The 27,680-nt window shown below is 42.1% G+C and overlaps 1 protein-coding gene across 1 annotated transcript; it reads right to left on the bottom strand.

Annotated features, from left to right (window-relative positions):
* phaf1 (phagosome assembly factor 1) lies at positions 1-27,055 on the bottom strand. The gene is made up of 16 exons (XM_039808040.1): positions 25,807-27,055; positions 25,506-25,588; positions 24,616-24,699; positions 24,249-24,292; positions 23,024-23,124; positions 22,842-22,936; positions 18,240-18,337; positions 16,999-17,111; positions 16,312-16,445; positions 13,857-13,940; positions 13,074-13,156; positions 12,094-12,137; positions 11,922-11,971; positions 3,996-4,054; positions 3,754-3,826; positions 1-2,423 (listed from the first exon to the last, which is right to left on the bottom strand). Exons 1-16 carry the CDS (start codon positions 25,868-25,870, stop codon positions 2,328-2,330), a joined length of 1,305 nt encoding a protein of 434 aa, XP_039663974.1. The 5' UTR covers positions 25,871-27,055; the 3' UTR covers positions 1-2,327.
* Positions 27,056-27,680: the final 625 nt, after the last annotated feature.

The following is a 27,680-nucleotide window of genomic DNA, read 5'->3' as shown; positions in this document are numbered from 1 at the left end:
TTAACATGAATACACAGTTTATTGAAATACTTAGAATTAAAAAGATTTTAAATTCAGACATTGGGAAGGGAAACAAATGTTAGGATGAAGGAATGACTGATGTTCTTCCCCATTTCCTAAATGGGTTCACATGTACTGAAATCACAGAGGAATAACGGTAATTCTTTAAATTACAGCTCTCTGACAACAATAACAACGGTGCTAGTTGTTGCTATTGTTAATGGGTCTCTGGCAGTGACCAAATCCAGATGAAAGACAGGCCGATTGTGTTTCAAAAAACACACGCGTGAGTCAGCTATTCATGTCGTGCAATTACTGTCGGGGTTTACAGACACCAGGAGCTGAATTTAGAGTCGTTACCGCGGCACACGCGAGAGAAGGGAGGCGGCCGACACGCAGCTCTCTCTCTCTCTCTCCTTTGGGACAGGTGCGGACAGGAGACTACAGTGTGAGCAGATCAAATGAAATCATCCTGAAATGTCTTTGGCTGGAGCATTTGGCAATTCAACAAAAGAAATAAAATGCAGACATTGCTGAGGGATGAATTGCAATGCATCGAACACGTGTAGAGATGAAGGAAGAGGGAGAAGAGTGCACGCACACGCACGCACACACACACGCACACACACCCCTCCAAATGTCTTCACAAAGCTATCACGGAGGATAGGGCACAATCAACCAATCAAGTAAAAAGGTGTGCATTAGTGCAAATGTAACAAGAGAACACAATGAAAATGGTCATGGTGTGAATGAGGGAATCAGGGCAGAGAGAAATAAAACGAGCCTCTGCCCCTCACAACATGCAGGATCAAATAAAACAAGACGGATTGCCGGTTTGTGCTTATAATAAGTTTCCTCTCATTCAAAAAGCATCTGCCAAGTTCATGCAAATCCTTGTGTCATGCCTGCATGTCTCCATGTTTTGTTTTGTTTGTGCTTAAAAAGGCTAAAAAATATAAACCAGCTTACATGTATTAGAAATACGTGTGAGAATAGTAGTTGAGTGGGAACTGAAATGCGGTGTGTGTGTTTGAATTCAAGTCTGTTGAAATGTCAATTTGAAAAAACAGTGTTTGCGTGTGTGCGTGTGTGTGTGTGTGTGTGTGTGTGTGTGTGTGTGTGTGAGCAAGGAGACGGGACACGCCAACTCCCAGAGCTGCGAATAACAACAGCTGTGGGTTAATGGGGTGTTTGCTGCTCTGTGCTTGAGTGTGTGTGTGTGTGTCTGTGTGTTGTTTGTGGGCATCGCTGATAAAAGCGGGGAGGAATCGTGAGTAGGAAGCTGGACGAGGGAGACAATAACGCTGACCTCGTTTGGGTCGTTCTGCTTTGAGAGGCTTCACATCGGGGCTCACCCGGCCCGTCGTGGGATGCGTTTTTGGGCCACGTCTCTCCAAACCCTGAGCGCGTTTGGTTCTTCACTCGTACGAAAAAAAATCTGGATTCTCACGTCGTCGTTTTTTTTCCTGCAGCTTCCGATGCGTTTTGGGCTCCGATGGCTCTTGATTGGGACGGGCGGGCTTGGTTCTTGCGGTTTTTAATGCGTCCGGCTTTCCATTGAGCCAGTCGGGCCTGGTTCTGAAGTCGCGGCAGGAAGACAGGCGGTACCGGTTGGGCTGGCAGTGCGGTTGATGCTTGGCGTTTATTCAGTGGGTTCGAGCAAGAGTTTTGTTTTCAAGACTTTTGGCCACCGCAGTTTTCCGTAAGAGATTTTTCTTTTGCACGATGATAATTAAATGCTGAATCATTTCACCACAAAATGTAAATGGAGGTTATTGTCATATACAGGCTGCCATGACACCTTACTGGTGGAACCATGGCATCCAAACTACAGTCTGGACAAGCTCTTCTTCTGTGGTCCTGGGCTAATTCAGTCACTGGATGGAAACAGGAGAGCTCTAGTTGAGCACGACTTCTTCACCACGTCAGTTCGCAGCACCGCTGCGATATTCCCGCGCAACCAAGACGTCGTTTGGATTGGTTTCATTTTCAAAGCATCAGTGGTCCAGCACTGCGACCGCGTCACTCGACCCTGAGCTAGTCTGGGTCGGGTTGACCGTGCCGACTGGGTGTGTCCGATCAGAAGAGCAAAGTCTTAGGACCACCCACCAGGGAAAAAAAAAAAAGGGTGATTAACGCCAGGTCGGACTTGGTTATTCTGGTTGCGTTTCGGGTTCGATGAGTAGCATCTGCGCTGGGTATGAATGACTTTGTTGGTGACTTGGTAGGTCTGCTTGGTTACGAATCTGGCTCTGGGTTAGAGGTTCAGTCAGCAGAGGTGCTAGATTCAGGACAGGCCAGAATGAGATGTGGTTCTGGTGACTTGTTCAGTGGGAACTACTGCTGGATTCAGGTCGGGCTTGGCTAGCGGTCCGTGGAGCACCATAGAGGGTCACTGATGCTATGTGGTTATTCTGCATCACCTGAGGAACAAATGATGCGTTAGAATGGACCGGATCATATACAAAGATATGGAGTCACAATATTCTGAAATACTGTGTTCAAGGCTTTGTTTTAAAAAATACAGTTTCATGCAAACCAAGCAGCCAAAACTCTCCGTTTTATATCCATCTTATTTTCAGCCAAAGTCCCCTTATTAGATAGAGAATTATGAGTCAGATCGGTCTAAATATTAACAGATGCACACAGAAGGATTCAAATGAATTTCAGGATTTACATATAAATGACTCCACATAAATAGTTTTCAATGTACACAAATATGGTTATCGCTGTACATAAATGTAAAAACAAATCCAAAAAGGTTCACAAACAAATGTACAGTACTTCTGATGCACTCACAAATGTTTCTTGTTTTAAATCAATTTAGTAGAAATTCACAAATATATGTATCAAAAAAAAGGTATATGCTTTTTTCATCAAAAACATATTTGGATGTTGTTACATTTACAGTATATACAAACTCCTGAACCTGTGTTTTACAAACCGCTCTTCATGTGTGAACTTATGTTTTTGAGGACTCCTCTACCGTGGCTCGACTCACAAAAGCATTTTCATTCATCCGTAGCCAATCAAAAGTCTAGATAGTCAAGTGTAGATTCGAGGATATTACTCAATGTTCTCATATAGGCGTAGCTTTACGTGCATAAAATATAAAATACACTGTGGATTCTGTGTTGACGCCATACATGTATTTTTCTATTCGTTTTACTATTTTAAATGTGTAACGTAGGAAAGTTGTTTTTTTTGCTGGGCAGGTGCGTAGGATAGGATCAAAAGTAGCAGATCAGAAGCTTAGAAAAAGTCAATTTAAATTAATTAAATTAAATTCACCTGATGAAGGTCTAAGACCGAAAACGTTGTATTTTTCTAAATAAATTATTGCTTGCGTAATGGTCAGTGTGCGGGACTTTTTCTAAACTATTTTAAATGTGTAAAATCATAGTTAATTGTAGAGCTGCACGCAGCACATTGCTTTGCTCTCTTTCTTTATATGTTTATCCATAGAGAGGTTATCTGGTTATCCATAGCTAGCTAGCTAGCTAGCTAGCCCCCTGCAGTACCTGTGTAATATCCTGTTGTAATACCATTGCTCAAAATGCCAATGTCAGCTGCGAGAATTTCCATTTAATGACTGGTACAAGTTTTGACAAGCTGCCAATGAAAAAAATAAAAGTAAACACTGCAATGACTGTAACTTTGGAGAGTGGTTACACATAGCTGTGCTAACTGTAGTTTCACACATATTGTACACACTGGAATGCTAGCTAAAGCTACGGAGACACGCGTTCTGACCTCAAAGATCATCCTCTGCAGTCCAAAGCAGAAGGTAGAGCCGAAGGGGTTGGTGTTATTGGCTGACGAGGACCTGTCAAAACACAAACATCTGATAATGTCAGAGAGGACGTTCATTTGGATAATGGGCCCTAAACGTTTGCTCTAAAGATCCGTAAACCAACAACAATATTAAAACGTGCCAACAAATGATCCACTGGGATCCATTGTGTCTGTGTGGATGCACGAGCACGTGTACGTACCTGTGGAGCACGACTGGTTTTTCCATCGGGTGACCGAGCATTTCCTGAATCTGATCCCACTGACAAGAGGAACACAAAGTTAACAGACAACTGTTAGAAAAATGACGCTTAGAACGGTTTTGCTTTAGTTTCTTTGTTAAACCAATTTGCATCCAAACTGCTGTTTTAGTATTTCCGTCTTTTCATGCGTTAATCATGAAAGCTGAGTGACCTCGCGAAGAGCACAGGATGTATGAGGGCAGAACGCATAATGCGGAGGAGATGCCGGGCCTGACCAGAGATAAGAAGAAAAGCTACTGATTGCATGAACCGAATAACTAACTCGACTCCCATCTCCTATAAAAAGACACTGTTGTGAACAATCTTCAGTCACGTCCTGTACTTATGCTGGAATGCTGTAAACTGACTCTACTTGCTGCAAGTAAACACGCTTTTAAAAGAACTCCAGTGACTTGGTCCATTCTTTGATAAATAATTATCCTAACAACAACTCCACGACCACTTCCGTGGCAGTAGATAAAAAGGCTTGTTTATCCACTGCCTTGTATCACAAAGTTACCAGACCTGTAGAAAGAGGTTGATTAGTGGAACAAAAACGAGACTGTGGTTGTATTAGCTTCCAGGTGACAGTACTGCTGTTTCCAATGGCAACGGAATGTATTCAGATAGACCACTGTGTGGTAAAGGAGAAACAGACTGGAGATCATCACGTCATTGCTGAAGATCAAATGCTGTTTTCACTAAAACCCTTATCTCCATGACAATTTTCTTCAAGCTAAATTGAGGCAAATTCTGGGATGTTTTTAGTGGATAAAAGATTTGACGGTTCATGCTGTTTTAAACCCCCAACGTCTCCTTCCAGGCAGCGCTGCAACCGTTGACTTCCAGGCACCTGACCCTAAACTTAACCCTAACCATAACCATAACCATTGCCTAATCCTAGTGCCTTCCAGGCAGCGCTGCCGGCGGCACCTGAGCAATCCCGGAAGTGGAACGTCGTGGATATGGACAACCTCATTTGTGATGCCTCATGAAGGAGATAATGGCGCACATTCTACAGGACAACACACAAACAGTCTTCACCCTGGCTGCAGTTTTCCTAAAGCTCAATTTACAGTGACCTAAGTTTGTGAGTGAACAAAAGGATGAAACGCAGTGAAAGAGCTTGTTTAAAAAAAAATTCCCATGTACGTGTGGACTAGGCCTTAAAGGTGAGCTATTATATAGCTTTTTCAGTTTCATACTTGCATTTTTTTGATTCTACTGGAACGTCTTTACATGCTTTAATGTTCAAAAAACACTTTTTTTTTTTCATACTGCCCATGGCTGCTACACCTGTATGTATTTACAGTGAGGAAAATAAGTATTTGAACACCCTGCTATTTTGCAAGTTCTCCCACTTGGAAATCATGGAGGGGTCTGAAATTGTCATCGTAGGTGCATGTCCACTGTGAGAGACATAATCTAAAAAATATAATCCAGAAATCACAATGTATGATTTTTTAACTATTTATTTGTATGATACAGCTGCAAATAAGTATTTGAACACTTGTCTATCAGCTAGAATTCTGACCCTCAAAGACCTGTTAGTCTGCCTTTAAAATGTCCACCTCCACTCCATTTATTATCCTAAATTAGATGCACCTGTTTGAGGTCGTTAGCTGCACAAAGACACCTGTCCACCCCATACAATCAGTAAGAATCCAACTACTAACATGGCCAAAACAAAAGAGCTGTCCAAAGACACTAGAGACAAAATTGTACACCTCCACAAGGCTGGAAAGGGCTACGGGGAAATTGCCAAGCAGCTTGGTGAAAAAAGGTCCACTGTTGGAGCAATCATTAGAAAATGGAAGAAGCTAAACATGACTGTCAATCTCCCTCGGACTGGGGCTCCATGCAAGATCTCACCTCGTGGGGTCTCAATGATCCTAAGAAAGGTGAGAAATCAGCCCAGGACTACACGGGAGGAGCTGGTCAATGACCTGAAAAGAGCTGGGACCACCGTTTCCAAGGTTACTGTTGGTAAGACGTCATGGTTTGAAATCATGCATGGCACGGAAGGTTCCCCTGCTTAAACCAGCACATGTCAAGGCCCGTCTTAACTTTGCCAATGACCATTTGGATGATCCAGAGGAGTCATGGGAGAAAGTCATGTGGTCAGATGAGACCAAAATAGAACTTTTTGGTCATAATTCCACTAACCGTGTTTGGAGGAAGAAGAATGATGAGTGGGGGTGCATGGGGGTGGTAGCATCATGCTTTGGGGGTGTTTTTCTGCACATGGGACAGGGCGACTGCACTGTATTAAGGAGAGGATGACCGGGGCCATGTATTGCGAGATTTTGGGGAATAACCTCCTTCCCTCAGTTAGAGCATTGAAGATGGGTCGAGGCTGGGTCTTCCAACATGACAATGACCCGAAGCACACAGCCAGGATAACCAAGGAGTGGCTCTGTAAGAAGCATATCAAGGTTCTGGCGTGGCCTAGCCAGTCTCCAGACCTAAACCCAATATAGAATCTTTGGAGGAAGCTCAAGTTTCTCAGCGACAGCCCAGAAACCTGACTGATCTAGAGAAGATCTGTGTGGCCAAAATCCCTCCTGCAGTGTGTGCAAACCTGGTGAAAAACTACAGGAAACGTTTGACCTCTGTAATTGCAAACAAAGGCTACTGTACCAAATATTAACATTGATTTTCTCAGGTGTTCAAATACTTATTTGCAGCTGTATCATACAAATAAATAGTTAAAAAAAATCATACATTGTGATTTCTGGATTATTTTTTTTTTAGATTATGTCTCTCACAGTGGACATGCACCTACGATGACAATTTCAGACCCCTCCATGATTTCTAAGTGGGAGAACTTGCAAAATAGCAGGGTGTTCAAATACTTATTTTCCTCACTGTATGTGACGCTCTGTTGGAGCGCTTGTGTCTTTAAGCCCCCCCTCCTGACTGCTTTGATTGGCCAGAGCATGTCCGCGAACTCCGATTCTCAGCTGGAATCTCCTTTTGTGGTTTCACTCCTATTGTCCGCGAGGGCAGATGAAAACCCAAAAACAAAGAAACGGCAGAATCCATGTCATTCCTTGCTTTACAACATATATAACGTTGTTAGTATTAACATAACAACCATATAATCACTTGAATAGATGTTTTGAAAAGCAAACTATATCATTGCTTAGTGTGTGTTGAAAACCCAAAAAAATAACATATATATCGTGCTTATATATTAATCTGTTTTTTGCTTATACTGATCTGTTGTTGCATTTTATGACAGAAAGAGAAAATGATTGAGAAAATGTGAAGAGTGTGGGAAAGCACCTAGACAGATAAGAGGAGCACAGGCAGGAGCTGCGGCCTTGACGAGTGCATGCAGCTGTGTGTGTGTGTGCGTCTTGAATGCACATGTGTGGCCATACACAGCACACAAGCTGTAGAGTTCATAAAGTTCATTACTGTAACGTTATTTGTGAAGTGTTTCCTACATTACCTTACAAGGACAAGGAAGTACATATACAGTGCCTTGCGAAAGTATTCGCGCCCCTTTGAACGTTTCGACCTTTTGCCACATTTCAGGCCTCAAACATAAAGATATAAAACTGTAATTTTTGTGAAGAATCAACAACAAGTGGGTCCCATATATGAAGTGGAACGAAATTCATTGGCTATTTCAAACTTTTTTAACAAATAAAAACTGAAAATGTGGGCGTGCAAAATTATTCAGCCCCTTTACTTTCAGTGCAGCAAACTCTCTCCAGAAGTTCAGTGAGGATCTCTGAATGATCCAATGTTGACCTAAATGACTAATGATGATAAATAGAATCCAGCTGTGTGTAATCAAGTCTCCGTATAAATGCACCTGCTCTGTGATAGTCTCAGAGGTCCGTGTAAAGCGCCAGAGAGCATCATGAAGAACAAGGAAGCACACCAGGCAGGTCCGAGATACTGTTGTGGAGAAGTTTAAAGCCGGATTTGGATACAAAAAGATTTCCCAAGCTTTAAACATCCCAAGGAGCACTGTGCAAGCGATAATATTGAAATGGAAGGAGTATCAGACCACTACAAATCTACGGCCGGCCGTCCCTCTAAACTTTCAGCTCATACAATGAGAAGACTGATCAGAGATGCAGCCAAGAGGCCCATGATCACTCTGGATGAACTGCAGAGATCTACAGCTGAGGTGGGAGACTCTGTCCATAGGACAACAATCAGTGCGTATACTGCACAAATCTGGCCTTTATGGAAGAGTGGCAAGAAGAAAGCCATTTCTTAAAGATATCCATAAAAGTAGTCGTTTAAAGTTTGCCAAAAGCCACCTGGGAGACACACCAAACATGTGGAAGAAGGTGCTCTGGTCAGATGAAACCAAAATCGAACTTTTTGGCAACAATGCAAAACGTTATGTTTGGCGTAAAAGCAACACAGCTCATCACCCTGAACACACCATCCCCACTGTCAAACATGGTGGTGGCAGCATCATGGTTTGGGCCTGCTTTTCTTCAGCAGGGACAGGGGAAGATGGTTAAAATTGATGGGAAGATGGATTGAGCCAAATACAGGACCATTCTGGAAGAAAACCTGATGGAGTCTGCAAAAGACCTGAGACTGGGAGCAGATTTGTCTTCCAACAAGACAATGATCCAAAACATAAAGCAAAATCTACAATGGAATGGTTCACAAATAAACATATCCAGGTGTTAGAATGGCCAAGTCAAAGTCCAGACCTGAATCCAATCGAGAATCTGTGGAAAGAACGGAAAACTGCTGTTCACAAACGCTCTCCATCCAACCTCACTGAGCTCGAGCTGTTTTGCAAGGAGGAATGGGCAAAAATGGCAGTCTCGATGTGCAAAACTGATAGAGACATACCCCAAGCGACTTACAGCTGTAATCGCAGCAAAAGGTGGCGCTAACAAAGTATTAACTTAAGGGGCTGAATAATTTTGCACGCCCAATATTTCAGTTTTTTATTTGTTTAAAAGGTTTGAAATATCCAATAAATTTCGTTCCACTTCATGATTGTGTCCCACTTGTTGTTGATTCTTCACAAAAAAATACAGTTTTATATCTTTATGTTTGAGGCCTGAAATGTGGCAAAGTAGCGAAAGTTCAAGGGGCCGAATACTTCGCAAGGCACTGTAAGTACCTTTTGATTTTGGTGGGAGGTAAAAGTTTTTGTGTATAAATATGAGTGTTTTTGCCAAGTAGCAGCCCCTTTTGGGTGCCTTTTGAGCCCTTTCGGGTGTTCCCTTTTGGGCTCTTTTACCCGAACGCTTTACGTGGCATCGGGATGCCATGAAGCCTTCTCCATCTACCCTTGCACTTTCTGTTGCATTGGGGAACATTCATTATGCCTCTCTCAGCTGTAGAGGGGTTGCCTTGCGCTCGCTGAGTGTAAGGGAGGGAAAAAAAAAGAAAAAAAGACTATCTCTGAGAAGCGGCTTCGAATACCTCTGTTATACAGAGGCCAAAAAGCGCTCTTCTCTCAGTTTGCCCAGACGCTCTTTTCGCTGCGTTTTGGGGAAGATTTATTTGCCCTCTTTGACACCGAAGAGGAGATTACCTGCACTTTTATGAGTGTGGGAGACACAGAGCCAGGAGGAAAAGAGAAGCAGCTTTAAATACCTCTGTTAGAGCGGAAGCTTTATTTTTATTTTTATTTTGTAGAGGACCACTTGCTTTTAATTTCTACTTTTGTCACAAAATAATAAAAAAACACCTGAGTCCGACTTTGGACTAGGGGAGCCAACTTTTGCCAGTCCTTCATTTTCTCTGGGATCGTCTTGCCCGCTGTCAAGCGGGGAGGGTTTGCCCCCCTACGGGGGTTAGTGACTCCTCTTTAACCGCCCGTGGAGAGTGACGTCCCGCCCGGGAATCAACTTGGAACCGCGACTCCTGTTATCTCCCTAGTGGGAGTGCATTTCCTACCGCCCCCACGCCCCTGGTCAGAGCCTCTGAGCATCCCCTTTCTCTCAGTCCGGCGACCAAGGAGGGCAAGGCGGGCGTCCTTGAGAAGGAAGGGACCTCCGGTGACCCTGGGAGGACGGCTGAGACCGTGAGTACTAAAGAAAAATCATTGGTTTTAAAGATCCCCTCAGGCAGTGCTTGTCATATACAGGGGGATAAGAGTCCGTGTTTTTGGGGACGTCTGGTGTAGTGTGTATCTAACCTCTTGTCCGCCGGGGTTCCCTGATCCGGGCGAGGGCTTTCCTTAGGGGGGAGAGCGTGTGTGTCTCTATAAACTAAATTAATCAGGGAAGCGTCCAAAGCAACTCCTTTTTAGTATAGGTCAAAACATCCGCCCCGCTGACGGGCAACTGGCGTTCGTCCGTACGGCTGAAGAGGGCACTAGTAGGGCCGGGGGTTTGCTGAGGGGAAGGCGATAAAAAGGGGTTGGCTCGGCCACAGCGAGCGACGCGACGCCTCAGCGAACTGCCACACCGGAGTCTGAGAATGACTGCAACGGAGTATATAGCAGGATTTTGTACCGTAAAAAAACACCAATAAAGGCTTCTTACCCAAAAACAACACAACCGGACATGTTCCAGCAGTAAAGTGACCCGAAATTGGAGAGAGACCAACATTGGCCGCTAGGATTACAGCTATCTGGCGTTAGCACGCAGCTAACATTACTGTAGTTAGCAGTGGACACTAAAGGCTCTTTTTCACTGAACGCAGCCCAGCTGGCGCGTGCAAATGTGACATCATGGGATCGCCGTGACTATTTATACCTGCACTGGTGGTCGTGACACTAGTTGCAGTCTTCTCCTGAACAGGCTACAGACGTTGCTCTTTCTACGGACTAGAAGAAGAAGAAAAAGGTAAACTACGGCAGAACTGGCAGCAGCATTGCCGTCAATGCTTCGATTTGATTCAATGACCTACTTGGTCGGATCAAGCCTTCCATTCAGCATAAAAGAGCTCATCTTAACCCAGTAAGTTTACATGAGAGACTTGCAGTCACTCTGAGAGTCCTGGCATCCGGTTGTCGGCGAACTCGAAACCTGTTTCCGCTTTGTCGCGCGCCGCTGAAAAAAAAAAGAGAGCCGTGCGCGACCTCTGCTCGCGCGCCGCCAGGATATTACATCATTTTGACGTCACGGTGGCTAGTATAATTCACGTGTAATAGAATATAGCAGCAGATAAAGGCTTTTAAAGCAACACTATGTAACTTTTAGCTGCAGCTGTAGCTCCAATGAGACAACCTGTAGGGGGACGGTCCCCCTACAGGTTGTCTACAGGTTGTCTCATTGGAACAACAAGTTGCGTCGGGTAGCGCAAGTTGTAGTTCCAATGAGACAACCTGTAGGGCTAAAAGTTACATTGTGTTGCTTTAAACCAAATACTACATAACTGGAAATGTTTCAGGAGTAATGGGATTTGGAATTGGGGAGAATTTAACAACATTGGCAGCCAAGATGACATCTTTTACTGCCGTTAGCCATGTAGCTACATGCAACAATGTTAACACCGCAGTGCCTTAAAACACACACACACCAGTAGTTCTTGCCTGGAGCAGATGACCAATCCCATGTCCCATACAAGACTGTCTAAGTGTTATGTAATGCCGAGCAGGGAGTAGAAAAAACTGTTTAAACCGGCGCGTTCAGAACAGTTGGAAATCTGAACGTTTTAGCTCACGGGGATTTCTCTGAAATATGTTTACCTCATTATTTGAACAGAAAATACGGAAAATTGGATATGAAACAAAGGGTTTACTAGTGATTCGGAGAGCCGGCTTTAGAAATAGTGATGCCAGAGGAAATCAACGGACGACACAGAGTCGAAATTAGAAAGCTGAACTCACTGGTGAATACAGATCATTACAGCCCTTACCATAGCGCCACCTTGTGAGTTTACAACAACAGCACCGACCTCTGGCAAAACGTAACAGTTCTATAGATTCTGTCTATAACCGACCTTGCTGTTGGTGGTTAAGATGCAGTCCTCCGTCTGAGAATCAGCTCCATCTAGAGTGCAGGAACACAAAGGCATTAGATGAGGGGCCGAATAAAAATCAACACCATACCATTCACGCTGAGACATGCAGGGTTCATTCTTTGAAGAGATTTGTGACTGAGAAGCATCTCACCTTTCTTAATGACAAGTGGAATCTTAAAGTCACAGCGATGATATCTGTGACGAGAGAGAACACAACGAAAAGCATAGGCAATTAAACTAATGACTACAGTGCTACAATGCTACAGTGTAAGAGGTAACAATAGAGAAATAAGGGCTAACTGAGTAGCACAATATCGGCGCTGGATGTAGATAATTACATATCGATGATGCAGTATTTGGGCTGCAAATGGTCGGTACTATTTTCAGCACATGTACAGATTATTTGCCAGAATCCCATTAAATAGGAATTCAGTCAAATTACGACTCTCTGCACGCACAGTGCATTCTCCCATCACATGTGCAGCCCACACTACTGCCAGGTCTGTGCCCAAAAGAACAGCACGTCAGTTTTGATTATATAACTCGAGCGAATATATTTTATATCGTTATACTTCAGTAAACCAGCTGATTTTTGCTAGCTAGCTGTTACCATGTGGGACGGAGCTTGATTGAGCATGTTAATTGAGGAGTTTTAATTAATCTATAACAATTAATTCTTTGTAAAACATTTCTATTATAAATGAGTTGTTCACTTTAAACCTTAACTCAGCACACCCACATTACGGTCCGCTCAAATCCCCACTCACCACATGACACATTTGACATTTTATATATTTGACAAATGAATGCATTTATTTGGCAAATGCACGGGATTATGTCTGCTCGTGATATGATAAGTGTTGTTGTTTTTTTATATCTATATGACCTGGCAAATACAGCAGACAAGAGAAAATAACCCTGATATTACCATTTTATTCCCGTTATTTCCCATTCATTCGCATACATTCTCGTTATTCCCATGGAAAGTTTCCACGTTGGGTATTCCCGGAAATGTGTGCAGTAATGTCAACTATCATGGAGTATGATGGAGAAAGACCGAAAGGTGGAGCAAAACTGGGTAAAGGAATCCGACAGATTCAGAAAAAAAAGACACAGAAACAAGATATTTACATATTGAAGTTGTAATGTCCGGGGTAGTTGGTATGGAGGACAAACTTCTTAACCAGGTGAGTTGTAGAGTCAAACAGGATATCCTGAAAAATAAGGGAAAAAAACAATCTTTAAGATTGTGTGCCATATATTTGGCAAGACCAGCTCAATACAGTCCTGTTTGCTGCAAACAGCGATGCTAGCAGATGCAGGACTACTGTACACACCCATTCATTATTAGCAGCCAGTGTTGCCAGCTGGCTACTGAGCAGATGCTCAAGCTTGTTGTTCAGAGGATCTGATCCCCAACAGACAAGGTATTTCAGTGCAATAGGACTAAAAAAACAGACATCACACTAAGCAGAAAAATAAATGGTTACACTTTTCTTGAAGGTATCTACATAAGAGTGACATGACACTGTCATGAACGGGTCATAAACACTTTATACAAGTCAGTCATAAAAGTTTATGACATAACGCTTCTTTTAGTAAGCATCATTTGGTTTTTTGTCATGACAAGTTATGGTTATGATTAGGGTTCATGTGTCATGACTGTGTCATGACCGTGCCATGTGTTCATGACAGTGTCATGTCAATCTTATGTTGATACCTTGATACCTTTTTCTTCCCCTAACCCACACTTCCCAAGTTGGTCGGTAGCTTCAAAACAAAGTATGACTAACTCTTAATTTAAAGTGAATTAAGTCTCTAAAAAAAATAACTGTATGAATACAACTATACATAAAAAAACACTAAAGAATAGCAACTTAGGCACACAAACAAGCCTGGGCTGAGTCGACGTACCACTCCGAGGGTGAAGTAGTTGAAGTAGTAGTCGTTACATTTGGAGGGAACCTGCTTGTGAGGAGATGGAGAGTGGATCTTCATCTGAAATAATTAGATTAGATAAATACTTTATTCATTCCACAATGGGGAAATTCACTTGTAAACAACAACACATAATGATACAGAGGACAACTGCCCATATGCTGTACTGTATATCTTCACTATTAATGCTACAATTGAATTATTTTCATGTTGAGATACAGGAACTTTTTTTTTTTTTAAGATTATTTTTTGGGGCTTTTCCACTTTTAATTTTTGACAGGACAGCTAGGTGAGAAAGGGGAGAGAGAGAGGGGGAAGACATGCAGGAAATCGTCACAGGTCGGATTTGAACCCTGGACCTCTGCGTCGAGGCATAAACCTCTCAGTGTGTGTGCGCTTGCTCTACCCACTGGACCAACCTGGCCACATACAGAGGAACATTTGCATTAATTTGAAGTCCTGTTTTTCTGGCAGTAACTGAATAATTACAACAAATAGACTGCTTTTTAATCGGTTAAATGTTGAACTTCCTCAACCAGCCTGTTAATAACTTTGTCGGTCTGCTGCCGTTTGGTGCTGTGCAGGTAGTGTACAGTGGGTTTGTCGGAGATTTTCTGCCTGTTTCAACTGGAAAAGGGTCTGAGGAAAGTGGTGCGACTGAAACATAACGTACATTAAAGATCATAAAACCAGAACAATGAGCTGAAACACACTGAAACACTTTGCAGAAGTGCAGAGTTGGGTGATAATGCTCCTTCGGTTTGTCGACCACTTTCACCATTACCTATACAACATTCAGAACATTAATGTAGCAGCGAGGGATATAGCGATGCATCATTTATCGGTTAAAAATCTATATAAATGTAAAAGATTACAACCGGTTGAGATGGAAAATGAATAAATTTTTAAAACGGCCTAGGGATAAATCTACTTTTGGCTTGACTTGTGTAACTTCAGACGTTACTACGTCTTCTACGTTTTTTTATTTTTTTTTATTTTTTATTTTTGTTCTATTAGTTATTATGGTGTGGGATTTGTTTTAAAAATCCCACTACTAATTTTTTATTTAATTTTTGTCATTTAAGATAAAATACAATTTCAGTTGCATTTTTCAGAGGACACATCTTGTTGTTTTGCACAGTTCATATCAATAAAGGAATACTTTTCACACATTTGTCTGCAGCTCATTCTGTTAAATAAATTGTGTCGTGGACTTTAAATTATGAACCGTATCGATTTGTGAGTCGAGTGTATCGTTACATGCCTAATAGCAGCTGTGAAGATATAAAGTGCAGCAATGGCATCCAGAGCAGAAAATGACGTCACACCCCCTCTGTGTGCGTTGTGATCTGAGCTTCTCTGTTCTTTGTTTTGGTAGCCGAGCCGGGCACGTGTACATGGTAGTGCATGCGAGTCCCTTCCCTTAGAAACTGTTGGCCCTCCTGTCAAGACACAATGTCACGATGCGAGTCCCCTACACAATGCGAGCCCCCTACCCGATGTGAGTTGCGTGTGTGCAGGATGGCCGCCATCTTTGACAGCTAGCTATGGCAACACCACTTGGACAAGATGCGAAAACTAAATACTTTCACCCAGCAAATGCGTGTTTGTTCCTCGGGAGCAGTTTAATCCAAACCATGATCTTTTTTTTCTAAACTTAACTTGTCGTTTCGGTGCCTAACCTTAACTGTCGTGGCCGAATGACGCAGACTTTTTCTGGCCTAAACTCAACTGCCATGGCCCATTATCGGTGTTTTAAGCCGCCACCTTCCAGGCGCTAGGATTAGGTTATGGTTAAGGTTAGGGTTAGGTGCCTTGAAGTCAACGGTTGCAGCGCTGCCTTGAAGTCGATTAGGCAATGGTTGTGGTTAGGTTTGGGTTAAAACGCAACGCCCAGGATGGGCGCTGTGAGGGGCACGGGCACAAGGGGACCACTGGTGTGAATAAAACACTTAATAACCTCCTTAAAAAAAACGGGTTCGGTTATATAAAAGCTGTTTAAAAGAAGGCCAGATATTAAAAGCAGGTTAAAAGAACCACTGGACAGGACGGACAGCGGGAGATTAAAATAACTTTATTTTAAATAACAGGTCACCTCCACTCCTGCCACGGTCTCTCTTCTGGAGACATTACAAAGGGGTTAAGGTTAAGGTTAGGGTTAGGTGCCTTGAAGTCAACGGTCGCAGCGCTGCCTGGAAGGAGACGTTTGGGGGCTGTGGCCAGTGTGGCCAGAGGGAGCTGACTCAGCACTTCAGCAGCATTTTGGAAACACTGACTGGAGAGTGTTCACAACTCAAGCCACCCATGACTCCCACACAGACATTGATTCATATGCCTCCTCCATTCTGGACCTTATCAACTCAAATAGTGTCACCACCCTCAAACCGATTACCACTTTCCCTAAACACTGAAAGGAACAGAGTTTTCCTACCTTGTCCTCAGACTTGTAGAAGACTTTATGTGGCGAGCCCAGAGCACCCAGTACATCCTGACAAGAATCTCCAAAGTAGATGCTCCGTTCTAGGGACCTCACTTTACCGTCAGCCATCCCACCCGGACCGCAGCCTGCACTCACATTACAGTAGAACAGAAAAAGGAAATAATTAAATCTCCAGATGAATGTCAAACAGCATGTCAGTGACAATGATTGTCTCCCTGCGCGTGGACTGTTGGACAAAAGCATTATTATTATGTTTACCATACAGCTAGATATACTGTACATGGTTCATCCACGCACCTGCAGCTATAATCTGTGTTTGTCTATGTTACGGTTACACCAAACCGTTAAATAGTTGAGGATTATTCTGCAGTGGAGACAGACACATTTAGTATGGTCTTTATGGCTGATATTTTAACAAAAATGTCGACATTGTGTTCACTGCCAATTTAAAAACAGTTGATTTCCGGTTTCGCTCCAACTTTGCAGCAGTGTGACAGACTGCAGTACAAATGTCAAGGGAAGTCTAGAGGCGAGAGAAAGAAAACTGTGAATCATCCTGTGAATAGAAATGTAGATATGAGGATTTGTGAGGAAAAACACTTTGGACACATGTCGAGGATTATAAAATCACAAATCTTAGCAGAGTCCTCGAGACATTCACACAGAGACATATGTTACCTGCAGTGAGAAGGCGGAGTTTGAGCCCCAGAGGCCCTGCCAGATCTCTCAGGACATCCACACACTCTGCAAAGATGTTACCAAGGAAACAAGCCAACGGCATCGCCGGAGCTCTGAGGACAGAGAGAACAGTGTGTTTTTGTTGTTTGATGTCTGTCACACAAACAGCCATTAATCAATGACTATCTGCTTCTTTCACAAAATATTTGTTCGTGAGCCTAGTTTGCTCTCATGCTGACAAAACAGTTTGGTTTTTGGTTCTTTTGGTTAGTTTTGAAACCTTTGCTGCATTTTCACTCTGAGTGGTTTGATGCGAGGTTAAAGCTTTAGTGCGTACATTTTTCATATTAATGAACATCCGTTACATTCCAGCCATTGTCAAATGAGTTGCTAGAAAGCTAATGAAGACTATCAGCTCCACACAACTCTCTCTGTATTTCTCAGTATGGCTGTGTTTACAAAACGGTGTCGTCCGGCGACTTTCGTGCACAGAAAATCGAGCGAAGCCAATTACCTCTTCTGAAGAGTCCATCATGTTTTTTTTAATCCTCCGTGTCCTCCTGGGTTACAAGCACCTGCGTGGAGGAGGGGTGGAGGAGGCGCGCGATCACAGAAGGCTTGTTGATGCACCGTTTTGTTGTCATTACTTACAATTCCTCATGGGGGAGACAGAAACTACACACTATAGCTTTAACCTGGTTTTATTTCAGTTAGACTAATAGCTGGTTTGATTTGCATTGAGAGATGATTTTATGGAAAGTACCCCATGCCAATCTCTAGGTATGGTGAAGGGTATGTGATGATGTGGGGCTATTTTAATTCCAAAGGCCAAGGGAAATTTATCAGTATGCATAGTATCCTGGATCCATGAAATAACTGGGCTTTAAAAATAAAAATCTGCCTGCCTCTATGGGAATTTAACATAGGGGTGTCTATACTTATTCCCCCTGTATTTTAAGGAAGAACATTTATTTATTTACGATACATTATTCATTCACAAAGAAAATTGGTGTCCTTAAAGGCTGGATTTTTCCAATTCTTTTTCAATGAAGGTATTAAGATCAATTTCCAAAAGATGATTTTTTTTATTCCTCTTTTTATTTAACTTTAGCAGGGGTTCCTATACTCATGAGCAGCATTGTATGCTCTCTGAGTGATGTCTAGTTTGTTGATCTGCATGTGTGTGTGTGTGTGTGTGTGTGTGTGTGTGTGTGTGTTTTGTGTGTGTGTGTGTGTGTTACCTTGTTTCTTGCAGGTTGTTGCCAGTGTAGATGTGCATCCTCTTGACCATGGCCCCGTGTGGAATCTGCAGGGAGGCCAAACCCATGGCAAAGTTAGGCTGCCAAGGCAAAACAACTGGGAGTAGTACGGGACTGTGATATACTGGGTTTGTGTGTGCACAATAACAACAAATAGACGTTTTACCGAAATAAATTGTTACCAAGTAGAGAAAGATGTGATCATGTATGATGAAGCATTGTGCAGTTAAACGCCTCATAACTCACTGACTGACCCTAATACCCACATTCCAGAGGTAAAAACACAATGATTCCACTGACACAGTCTAATCCAGTTTGGACCTCTGTTAGGTAACAACTTTTAATCTGAGAGAGGTCCAATATTAAGGGCGGGAATCACCAAGAGCCCCACGATGTACGATATTATCACAATTCTTATTTCACGATACGTTTTTATTGCGATCTTAAACATATTTTACATATATATATTTATTAGCTTTTTCCAACTTTAAATTATATCTCCAAAGGGGTTGAGCACACTGACGGAGAAGAAAAAAAAAAAACCTCAACTGCTCCATCTAATGGACAAGATAGATACTTTGGGGTGCCCTGGTTGCACATGAGCGTGCGCCCCATGTACTAAGGCTCAGTCCTTAATGCATCGGCCCGGGATTCGATTCCGACCTGCCACAAATCATAACACAGACAAATCAGTGCCTATTTGTCTGTGCATTCTGTTACTTTTGGACTTCTGTTTTTCTGTTAAGCGTGCTGTCCATAACGTACAGTGTTGAGACAAAGAATTTCCCCCGGGGTACAATAAAGTCTAAAAGTCTCCGTCTCCCCTTTCCTGTCATCAGCTGTCCTATCGAATAAAGGCCAAAAAAAGCCCAAAAAATAATCTTAAAAAAATAATTTTAAAAAATCAATACTTGGCGTTGTGTGCATTGATACAGTATTGCCACAGAAAATACTGAGATACTATGCTGTATCGACTTTTCCCCCCACCCCTATCCAGTATCCAATCAAAATGAAGGGTGACTCAGCAGAGGTTACTTCATTTCTCTGCCGATTCTTTGTGTATTTCCAATTTGCATTCATCACCAACAAGCACCAGAGATGCAAAACGGCTGCTGATGAGTCACACATGATATTGAATTAAAGCAAACGCTTGCAGGTACAGTAACCCCCATTCAAAAGATTAAACTAATTGAATGAATAATTTCAGATGTCCGTGGGAATTTCCTCTTATCATTATGTGTTATTGTGTAGATTAATAGGAAAGAAACACCACAACAAATGTGGGAAAGACGAAGGGGTCGGAATATGTTCAGACCTCAAAGTGCTCATATTATGCTTTTTAGCTTTTCCCCTTTCCTTTATTGTGTTATACATCTTTTTTGTGCACGTTATAGGTTTACAAAGTGAAAAAGCCCAAAGTCCCCCCCCAAAGGGACTTACCATCTCCGACAGAAAACACTGCTCACAAACTGCTCCAAACAGCTCTATTGTAGTCCAGCCTTTACTTCCGTGACAAACGTTTGTAACACACATTATAATGCTCGCCTAGCTGTTAGCGTGGCACGCCCCATACTCTGCCTCTGACTGGCTAGTAGTCCTTACCTAGCTACTGCGCATGTCCGACTTCCAACAAAGATGTAATAGAAGTGAGATGCCTCACTCTGTAGCTAAAACAGAGAGCTCAACACACAGGGTGAAAAGAGGAGCCGCAGCAATGTGCAGTACGACAAAAATATGGTGAATTAAAATTAAACCGTGTAAACCTTTTCTGATATAACCTCTAAATACAATTTAATTCAATTATGAACCTGAAAAGCATAACATGAGCACTTTAATGCAATATAAACCTTCTTACACGCTCATAACAAAACAGGAAACAAACTACAGCTGAGTGTTGAGCTTTAGACAAAGAAATGCAAATATTCATAACTCAAACTAGAAGCTGAAACTACCACGTTTGCACCGGCACACAACTACAGATGACACGCAAGCACAAGCTGTTCATAAAACCAAACGCAACCATTGAACCAGCTCAGCATGCAGCTCAGGGCGGATTGGAAGGTTTAGGAAATAATCAATGCAGTTACTATGATATCACAGATATGTTGGAGCGGCAGAATGGCTCATCCAAAAAAGATGTGATAGACTGCAAAAAAAAGCCTTGTCAATGGGATATGAAGTCAGCTGAGGAAGCAGTAAAAACATCAATATGTGATGTGTGCTTCCACAGTAGCAAGCTGCAGCATGGAGCAGACGGCGGAGCAGCTGGGTCATGACATGCATCTCTCAAGACATCCACAGCTGTGTAGTGCAGACAGTACAACATCTGACTAACTGTACAAACCTCAATCCAAAAACAAATCCACAAAGGCGAAAACCTTAAAAAGGTCCCATGACATGGTGCTCTTTGGATGCTTTTATATAGACCTTAGCGGTCCCCTAATACTGTATCTGAAGTCTCTTTTATATAGACCTTAGTGGTCCCCTAATACTGTATCTGAAGTCTCTTTTATATAGGCCTTAGTGGTCCCCTAATACTGTATCTGAAGTCTCTTTCCCGAAATTCAGCCTTGGTGCAGAATTCCAGCCACTACAGCCAGTCCCACAATGAACCTTTCTTAGTATGTGCCCTTTCTGTGTCTGTAGCTATTGAGGAGGAGAGACGGGGGGGGGGCAAGGTGGAGGGTGGGGGTGTGGCCTTGACCAACTGCCACTTTACTCGTTTGAAAGCCATGATGTCTCTCTCTCATGGGTGGGCCAAATTCTCTGGGTGGGCAAAGCAGAGAAAGGGGAGGTAACCTTGCTCCTTATGACCTCATAAGGAGAAGATTCCAGATCGGCCCATCTGAGCTTTCATTTTCTCAAAAGGCACCCAGGGCTCGGTTTACACCTATCACTATTTCTAGCCACTGGAGGACCATAGGCAGGCTAGGGGAACTCATATTAATGTTAAAAAACCTCAAAGTGAAATTTTCATGCCATGGGACCTTTAACACTTTATGTACGGTATGTAAAAAAACAAAAACATACAGTTTACAGATTGAGATGTCATATTAGGGCTGCTCGATTGCAGAAAATACCATAATCATGATTACTTTGGTCAATATTGAAACCACGATTACTTAACAAGATCACCCCCCCCCCACCGATCTGTCGGCTCCCGTATCTCAAAAAAGTGCCTCGAACACACAGAAGCAACGCCGACTTGAGCGTACGTTCTGGGTGTGCGCGAGACATAATAAGTCTCCGTAACAGCAGGTGCCGCTAATCTGTATTGTCGCCCAAAATATTATGTTGTATATTATGTTAATTATTATGGAAATGACGGAACATCTCTCTAGACCTAGTAAACACAGAGCACGCTGTCGTCAGTCAATGTTTTTACAGAGTGTTGATAGTAGCCAAGAAGGATCGTTGTTGTCATTACTCGCTGAACGGAAGAAAAATACGATGGCTAGTAATAAGAAGATACCGGCGTTGTCAGCTTTCGGGTTTTCTCGTGCACCGATTCGCTAGTCAAGGGCTAGCACTCCACCAATCAGATTGGTCATTGAGTCCGACTGCCCACCGGCCGATTCAACAAGTCGAATCGGCCACAATGGACGCCGACGGCACAGAACACACCGAACAGACTCGAGTCACCGACCTCGCCAGACTGTCCAACGGCCGATAATCGGGTTGGTGCGTCAGGGCCTTAAATACTTTTACCGTTGAACTTTTTTTTTTCTCTCATTCAGAACACAAGACTAAATAAGAGTTTACTTGCTAACCTTAATGTGCGAAATAATATTTTTTATATTACTCCGTTTTTGTGATCGTTAGGAATCAAAATCGTAATCGTGATTGAAAATGTAGTTAATTGGGCAGCCCTATGTCATATTGTCTTGAAAATCTGTAAACTGCTGGGTGTCGGCGTCTGTTCTGGAGAATTAAATTATAAACTCATGTTGCCTGAGCCATCCCAAGTCCCTAAACTCCCTACTGCAGTCCGGACTTGACTGCTTACATAACACTGCAATAAGTCTTTGACATCTCAACAGTATAAACACTGGAATTTGTCCGTGGTGCATTTTGTGATCTATGTTTCAGAAAATCTGCCACAAAAGATGCATCTCTACGCACATTGGATCACTGACATCTAAGAAAAAAAAAAAAATGTTGTGCCCAAGATTAAACAAGCAGCCAGACAATCACATTGTCAACATGCACTCGGTTTCCTCATTCAGTCCCACATTATTATCACGACATAACAACATGTATTTCAGTTCATCCACCCAGGTGACTCTTTTCCTGTCTGCCACAATCTGACGGCCACACTCTGCTTCACGATGAGTCATGCACAGGTTGAAGGAGCTGATGGGATAACATTTAACTGTACTTAGTACAATTTCACGTGAGAAATAAAAATGTATTGATTGGTTGATTGGAGCTGACAGGGATACAGGGATGTACTCAAGGCAACGTGACCTCAGACTTTTCCATATGAAGGCTAATCACTTCAATCACGTGGCTGCTGTCGCGATTCCCCCGGGATGTAAGGGAACAGCCCTTGTTTAACTGGCGGGAAAGCAAACTGATTCTCACCTCGTATTTTGGAGCTTCATTCCATGAGTCCAGTTGGAAGGAGAAGGACAGGCCGCGAAAGTTGAGATGGAACAACTGCTCGGCAGCATTGTAAACTGGACGGAGAGGAAGGAGGATGAAAAGGTGTCACAAAAGAGATAAATGAGATGCCGCCCTCAATGGGTTTATGCTTTGTAAAGTACCTCCAGGATGCGTAGCTCCGAATGACTGGTCTATTTGCTCTATCGTGGGGGCAATGGCGAAAAAACACCACAAAAAAAAAAAAACTGAAAGTTGAAAAGGACTCCAAAAAAAAAAAAAAAAAAAAAAAAAAAACAATTGTTGAGACAATTATAATTAAAATAAAAGGGGGGAGTAGTGGGGGGGGGGAGGGGAAAGCAAAAAAAAGGGACTACTCCCCCCCCCCCCCAAAAAAAAAAAAAAAAGAGTTTAAAAAACACATTAATGCAGGCAGACTCCATTACTGTTTCTTTAAGTAGCAGTAGAACTGTGAGGAACTAGGACTTGTAGTTGAAAACGGTCTCTGTGGCAATATGAGATGGACAGTGTATACATACAATAACCACCATATAGATCTGTGCCTGCAGAGAATGGCCATGTAACAATAACAGCTGAGAGTCTGAGACAGGGCTGCTCGATCATGGGAAAAAAATCATAATCACGATTATTTTGGTTAATATTGAAATCACAATTTAACACGATTACTCATTGACTTTTGAACAGATGTTGCAATTATTAAAGTTAACAGTGAGAAAGTTAAAAGGTGTCCTGCCACACAAAACCGTTTTTACTTGCATTTTTTGAAATGTTAGGTCCATATGTGTTTGTGTTATGAACTGCTACCTCCTCTGTCAGCTCTAACTGAATAAGAAATAAGCGGAGAAATCAGGCCAATTACAAAAGCTGGTCAGTCTGACATCATATTGCCTGAGCTCATTACTATTCATGAGCTCGCCCAGTTGTGCTGGGTAAAGGATGCTGACAGCCAGGCTCTCATTGGCTAGCTGTTAGCCAATCAGAGTCAAGCAGCTTAGCTCGTTGAATATTAATGAGAACTGGCACAAATCGAGCTGAGTCTTCCTGCAGGCGTTCTAGAATGGCTTGAAACAAGGTAACCAAGGCATTTTTTCCACAAAACAATGTTACAGAGTCCATGGTAGAACTTCAGACATTACCACAAAGTAATGAAATATGTGTGGCAGGGCACCTTTAACAAAATAAGCGTTTACTTGCTAAATCATGATCATTAGTAGCCGAAATCGTAATCGCGATTAAGATTTCAATTCATTGTACAGCCCTAGTCTGAGATGGTTTTAGCCTTGCTCCATCAATACTAACACGTTAATAATAACATATTTCTAAACGCTTTCGACTTCATTTTGGCAATATTACAGTACATCTACTCACCAGTATTTCAACTTGACTTTGCTCAGGTCATACACTTCAATCACCTGTCACTCAGAAAGATGAAATAAGTTAGGAGACAATGGGTACAAAACAAATGGTTAGTTAAATGTCCTAAAACAAATTCATGTCTGGAGTCTAATATATTTGCCAGCTATCTAAAAATAGGGGGAAATGTTGCTGCTGCTAACAACTGGAGAAATATTACTCACAGCCCTCTCTCCTGAATATTTGAAGTGCAACTCCAAGTTCAATTCAATCACTGTTAAAATTCCTGTCTAATATTAACTGATAAATAAATGTTGTATTTAGACCCCCTAGCTTATTGAGAGGCAGTCTCTTTAAGTCTCCTTAAATCAACCATTGTCACCTTGAGTCTCTGACTTGTGGCATCAAACAGCAGTTTAATCCCATCCTGAGTCAAGTTCAGTATGAGGTCATGGCTGAGTGGCGTCTGGACGGGAGATAAACAAACTCATTTATTAAAAGAGAGGCACCAGAAACAGATACGCAGCTAGGCAAACAATCAAAAGAAGCGGTTGTTCAACTTAATTTAAGGGAAACAAAGGCACACAACAAGATGTGAAACGGGACACAAAATGGCCTGTTCCACGTAGATGAACGTGTGTTTTTATATTTGGTGTCATTCGTGTTAACATGGAACTGCTTCCAGTTGCTCTTGAACAAATCATGAATCTAAGATTCATGGTGTTGTAAAAACAACCTCTCTGACTGACTTTAGTTATAGCTATGGAACCTGGGGAAATGACATATATTTAAATGTGGCCTGATCTTGGATTTTTGAGGCTGATGTTTAAAAATAAAAAAATCTAATTTAGGTATATCGGCCTGTGTCAATTTTTTACATGGACACGTAACAAAACATTTTTCTTTTTTTAGATCCTTTGAGGTTTTTAAAGAATTGTGACCAAGATAATAGCAGGATACTGCTAGGAAATAAACCTTTCAGTGTTCTCTGGTGGACATAATATGCAGTGGCAACACTATTTCTGAATTACCTCAAACATACTGTATGTTTGGCAGATACTTGACCAAATACAGAAATTTGACAAAAAAATCCAAATAAGTAGGTTTTTAAAATGACTAGAAACAAACAAAAGTGTGTGTGTGTGTGTGTGTGTGTGTGTGTGTGTGTGTGTGTGTGTGTGTGTGTGTGTGTGTGTGTGTGTGTGTGTGTGTGTGTGTGTGTGTGTGTAAGAGAGAGACCACATAATAAAGACAGACATTTGGCCATCTCACCTGTTCACTGTATAGCACCTGGACATTTTTAATAATGCGGCAGTGTTTCTGCAGAATAGAGATGGCCTGGGCCAATGGCATCCCTGTTAACAAAGATATGCAAACACACACACACACACACACAAATGAAGAGAAGCAGCAGTATTTCTTATGGAACCTTAGCCATCAACATTTAACAATAACATGCAAGCAAAAATCATTTTCAATGTGGCTTTAAACAGTTATGAATAGCTTTTAGTCTATTTTTTTCTGTCTGTGTTATGTTCTTCTTATAACTCGAAAATGTTGTTATAAAACTCACCTAAGGCGAATTCCCATTGCTCATTTCCTAGTGATCTCTCAGGCACCACTTCCAGATCCAGCATTGGCAAGTAGTGTGTGTTTGTGTGTGGGGGGGTGGGGGGGCAGCTCACCTCACCTCAACACACAAGGGGGACCCTCTGAGGGACCCTTTCTCTTCGCCTGTCTTTCCCTGATCACAGCACAGTCTCACAATAGTTTCAGAAGGCTACTTTAATTCATAACTCTTATCTACTTGTTTTTCTGAGTGTGAGCATCAAACAGCTACTCAATCTAAAATCTGTAAAAGGTCGCCGCCTTCTCACGTCATATATGAATAGTCAAAATGACATCCACAGAGCCACCTGTGGCTGAACACCTAATGCTTACAGAGATACATACGTTTAAAATAACAGTTTAACAAGTTCCCCAGCAAAGACGGACAGCTTTGCACACAAATTACGCAACCTAAAACGTACCAGGCCAGCTGTCAGTTAACCTATTACTTGTTTGTGTGGTTTCAAATCGATACGGATAAGAAGAAGAAGAAAAAAAAACTGAGTTCACTTGGCTCGAAGTCAGGAATAAACAAACCGATAAGTCAGACGCGTTCAACAGACACACACATCTCCAGCAGGCTCCGATTTAACATGGACTTGTTCGGTTGCAGTGCTGTCCTGCGTCTTCAACGAAGCACCTGATCCAGTGGCAAGCACTTAAAAACTAGAGGCACGACTATTCTCACGGTTAGCTATCGTTATCTGACACTGCTGGGCGGTTACGAAAGCATCAAAGCTTGACAACAAGACAGTTGTTTTTTTGCGCTATGGGCTAACGTTAGCCGACGAGCTAGCTGACCCTCCGCGTACTGGTAATAAAGTACAAATATAAATAACGTATGTGCAGAAAAAAAACTAAATTCAAGACAAAGAAAATTAATATCGCGGTTCAGACTAGCGCGAGATAAACAAAAGGCAGCACGCCAAGCCGTCGGCAGTTTTTTTTTTTGCTGTCTTTTCTTTCACCAAAGGTTCAAGCTTTGGAGCTAGCTCTTCTGCCGCTAGTGCGCAAATTCAAAGTCCTCACTGTGAGACGCTTGTCTTGTAACTCATAAGCTCGTCAGTCGGTAAATGCCCACCGTGTCCCTCGGTCGGGTTTAATGTGTCTTCAATGTCAGCAGCAGATAAGAGCAACACAGTGTCCAAACAACAGCAACTTCAGGCATCAACAACAGCCAGCAGGATCAGCTGATGAATTCAACTTCCTGTGTTCGACGCACGTTCGGTTTGACGTGATGACGTGTTGGTCAGCTGACATCGAACAGATTTGATAAAAAAAATAAAAAATAAAAAACGAACAAAACTATTTACACTAACAACAGTTATTTATTAGTTAATTGCCTTGGCAAACTATTTTATGAATAAATGTCGTTTCTTGAAAACTATTCCTATATTTGCTGCATTTCTAGAATAAATAATGCTTTATAAGAAAAAATGTTGTAATATATCTTTGTAGGCTACCTTAATCCCTGACTGACTTTCTCTACATTATTTATGTCTGGTTTTATAATTTCTTTTATTTGTTATTGATATCACTCGCTGAGTTGTCTCTGTTTGTTTATTGTATTCCCCTGAATATGGCTTTTTGATTGTGAAATTGTGAATATTTCAATAAAAAAAACTCTTTACACTTTACTTTACTGTAAAACGGCTAAGGCTATAACAACACAAGCTCTCATTTTTATTTGTATTTGTTGTAAGCTGGGCATATATAGGCTACTCTATTTAGCCTAAATCATTTCTATTCAATATATATATAGGCTAGGTTAGGCTATATATCGAATAGATATTTCAATTGTCATCATTTTCTGATACACTGTCTGTTTTCTATATGAAA

This window comes from Perca fluviatilis, chromosome 8 (assembly GCF_010015445.1).
Source record: "Perca fluviatilis chromosome 8, GENO_Pfluv_1.0, whole genome shotgun sequence".
Lineage (NCBI taxonomy): Eukaryota > Metazoa > Chordata > Actinopteri > Perciformes > Percidae > Perca > Perca fluviatilis.
Note: the sequence above shows the minus strand (reverse complement) of the source record. Positions and strands in the feature narration are given on the sequence as shown.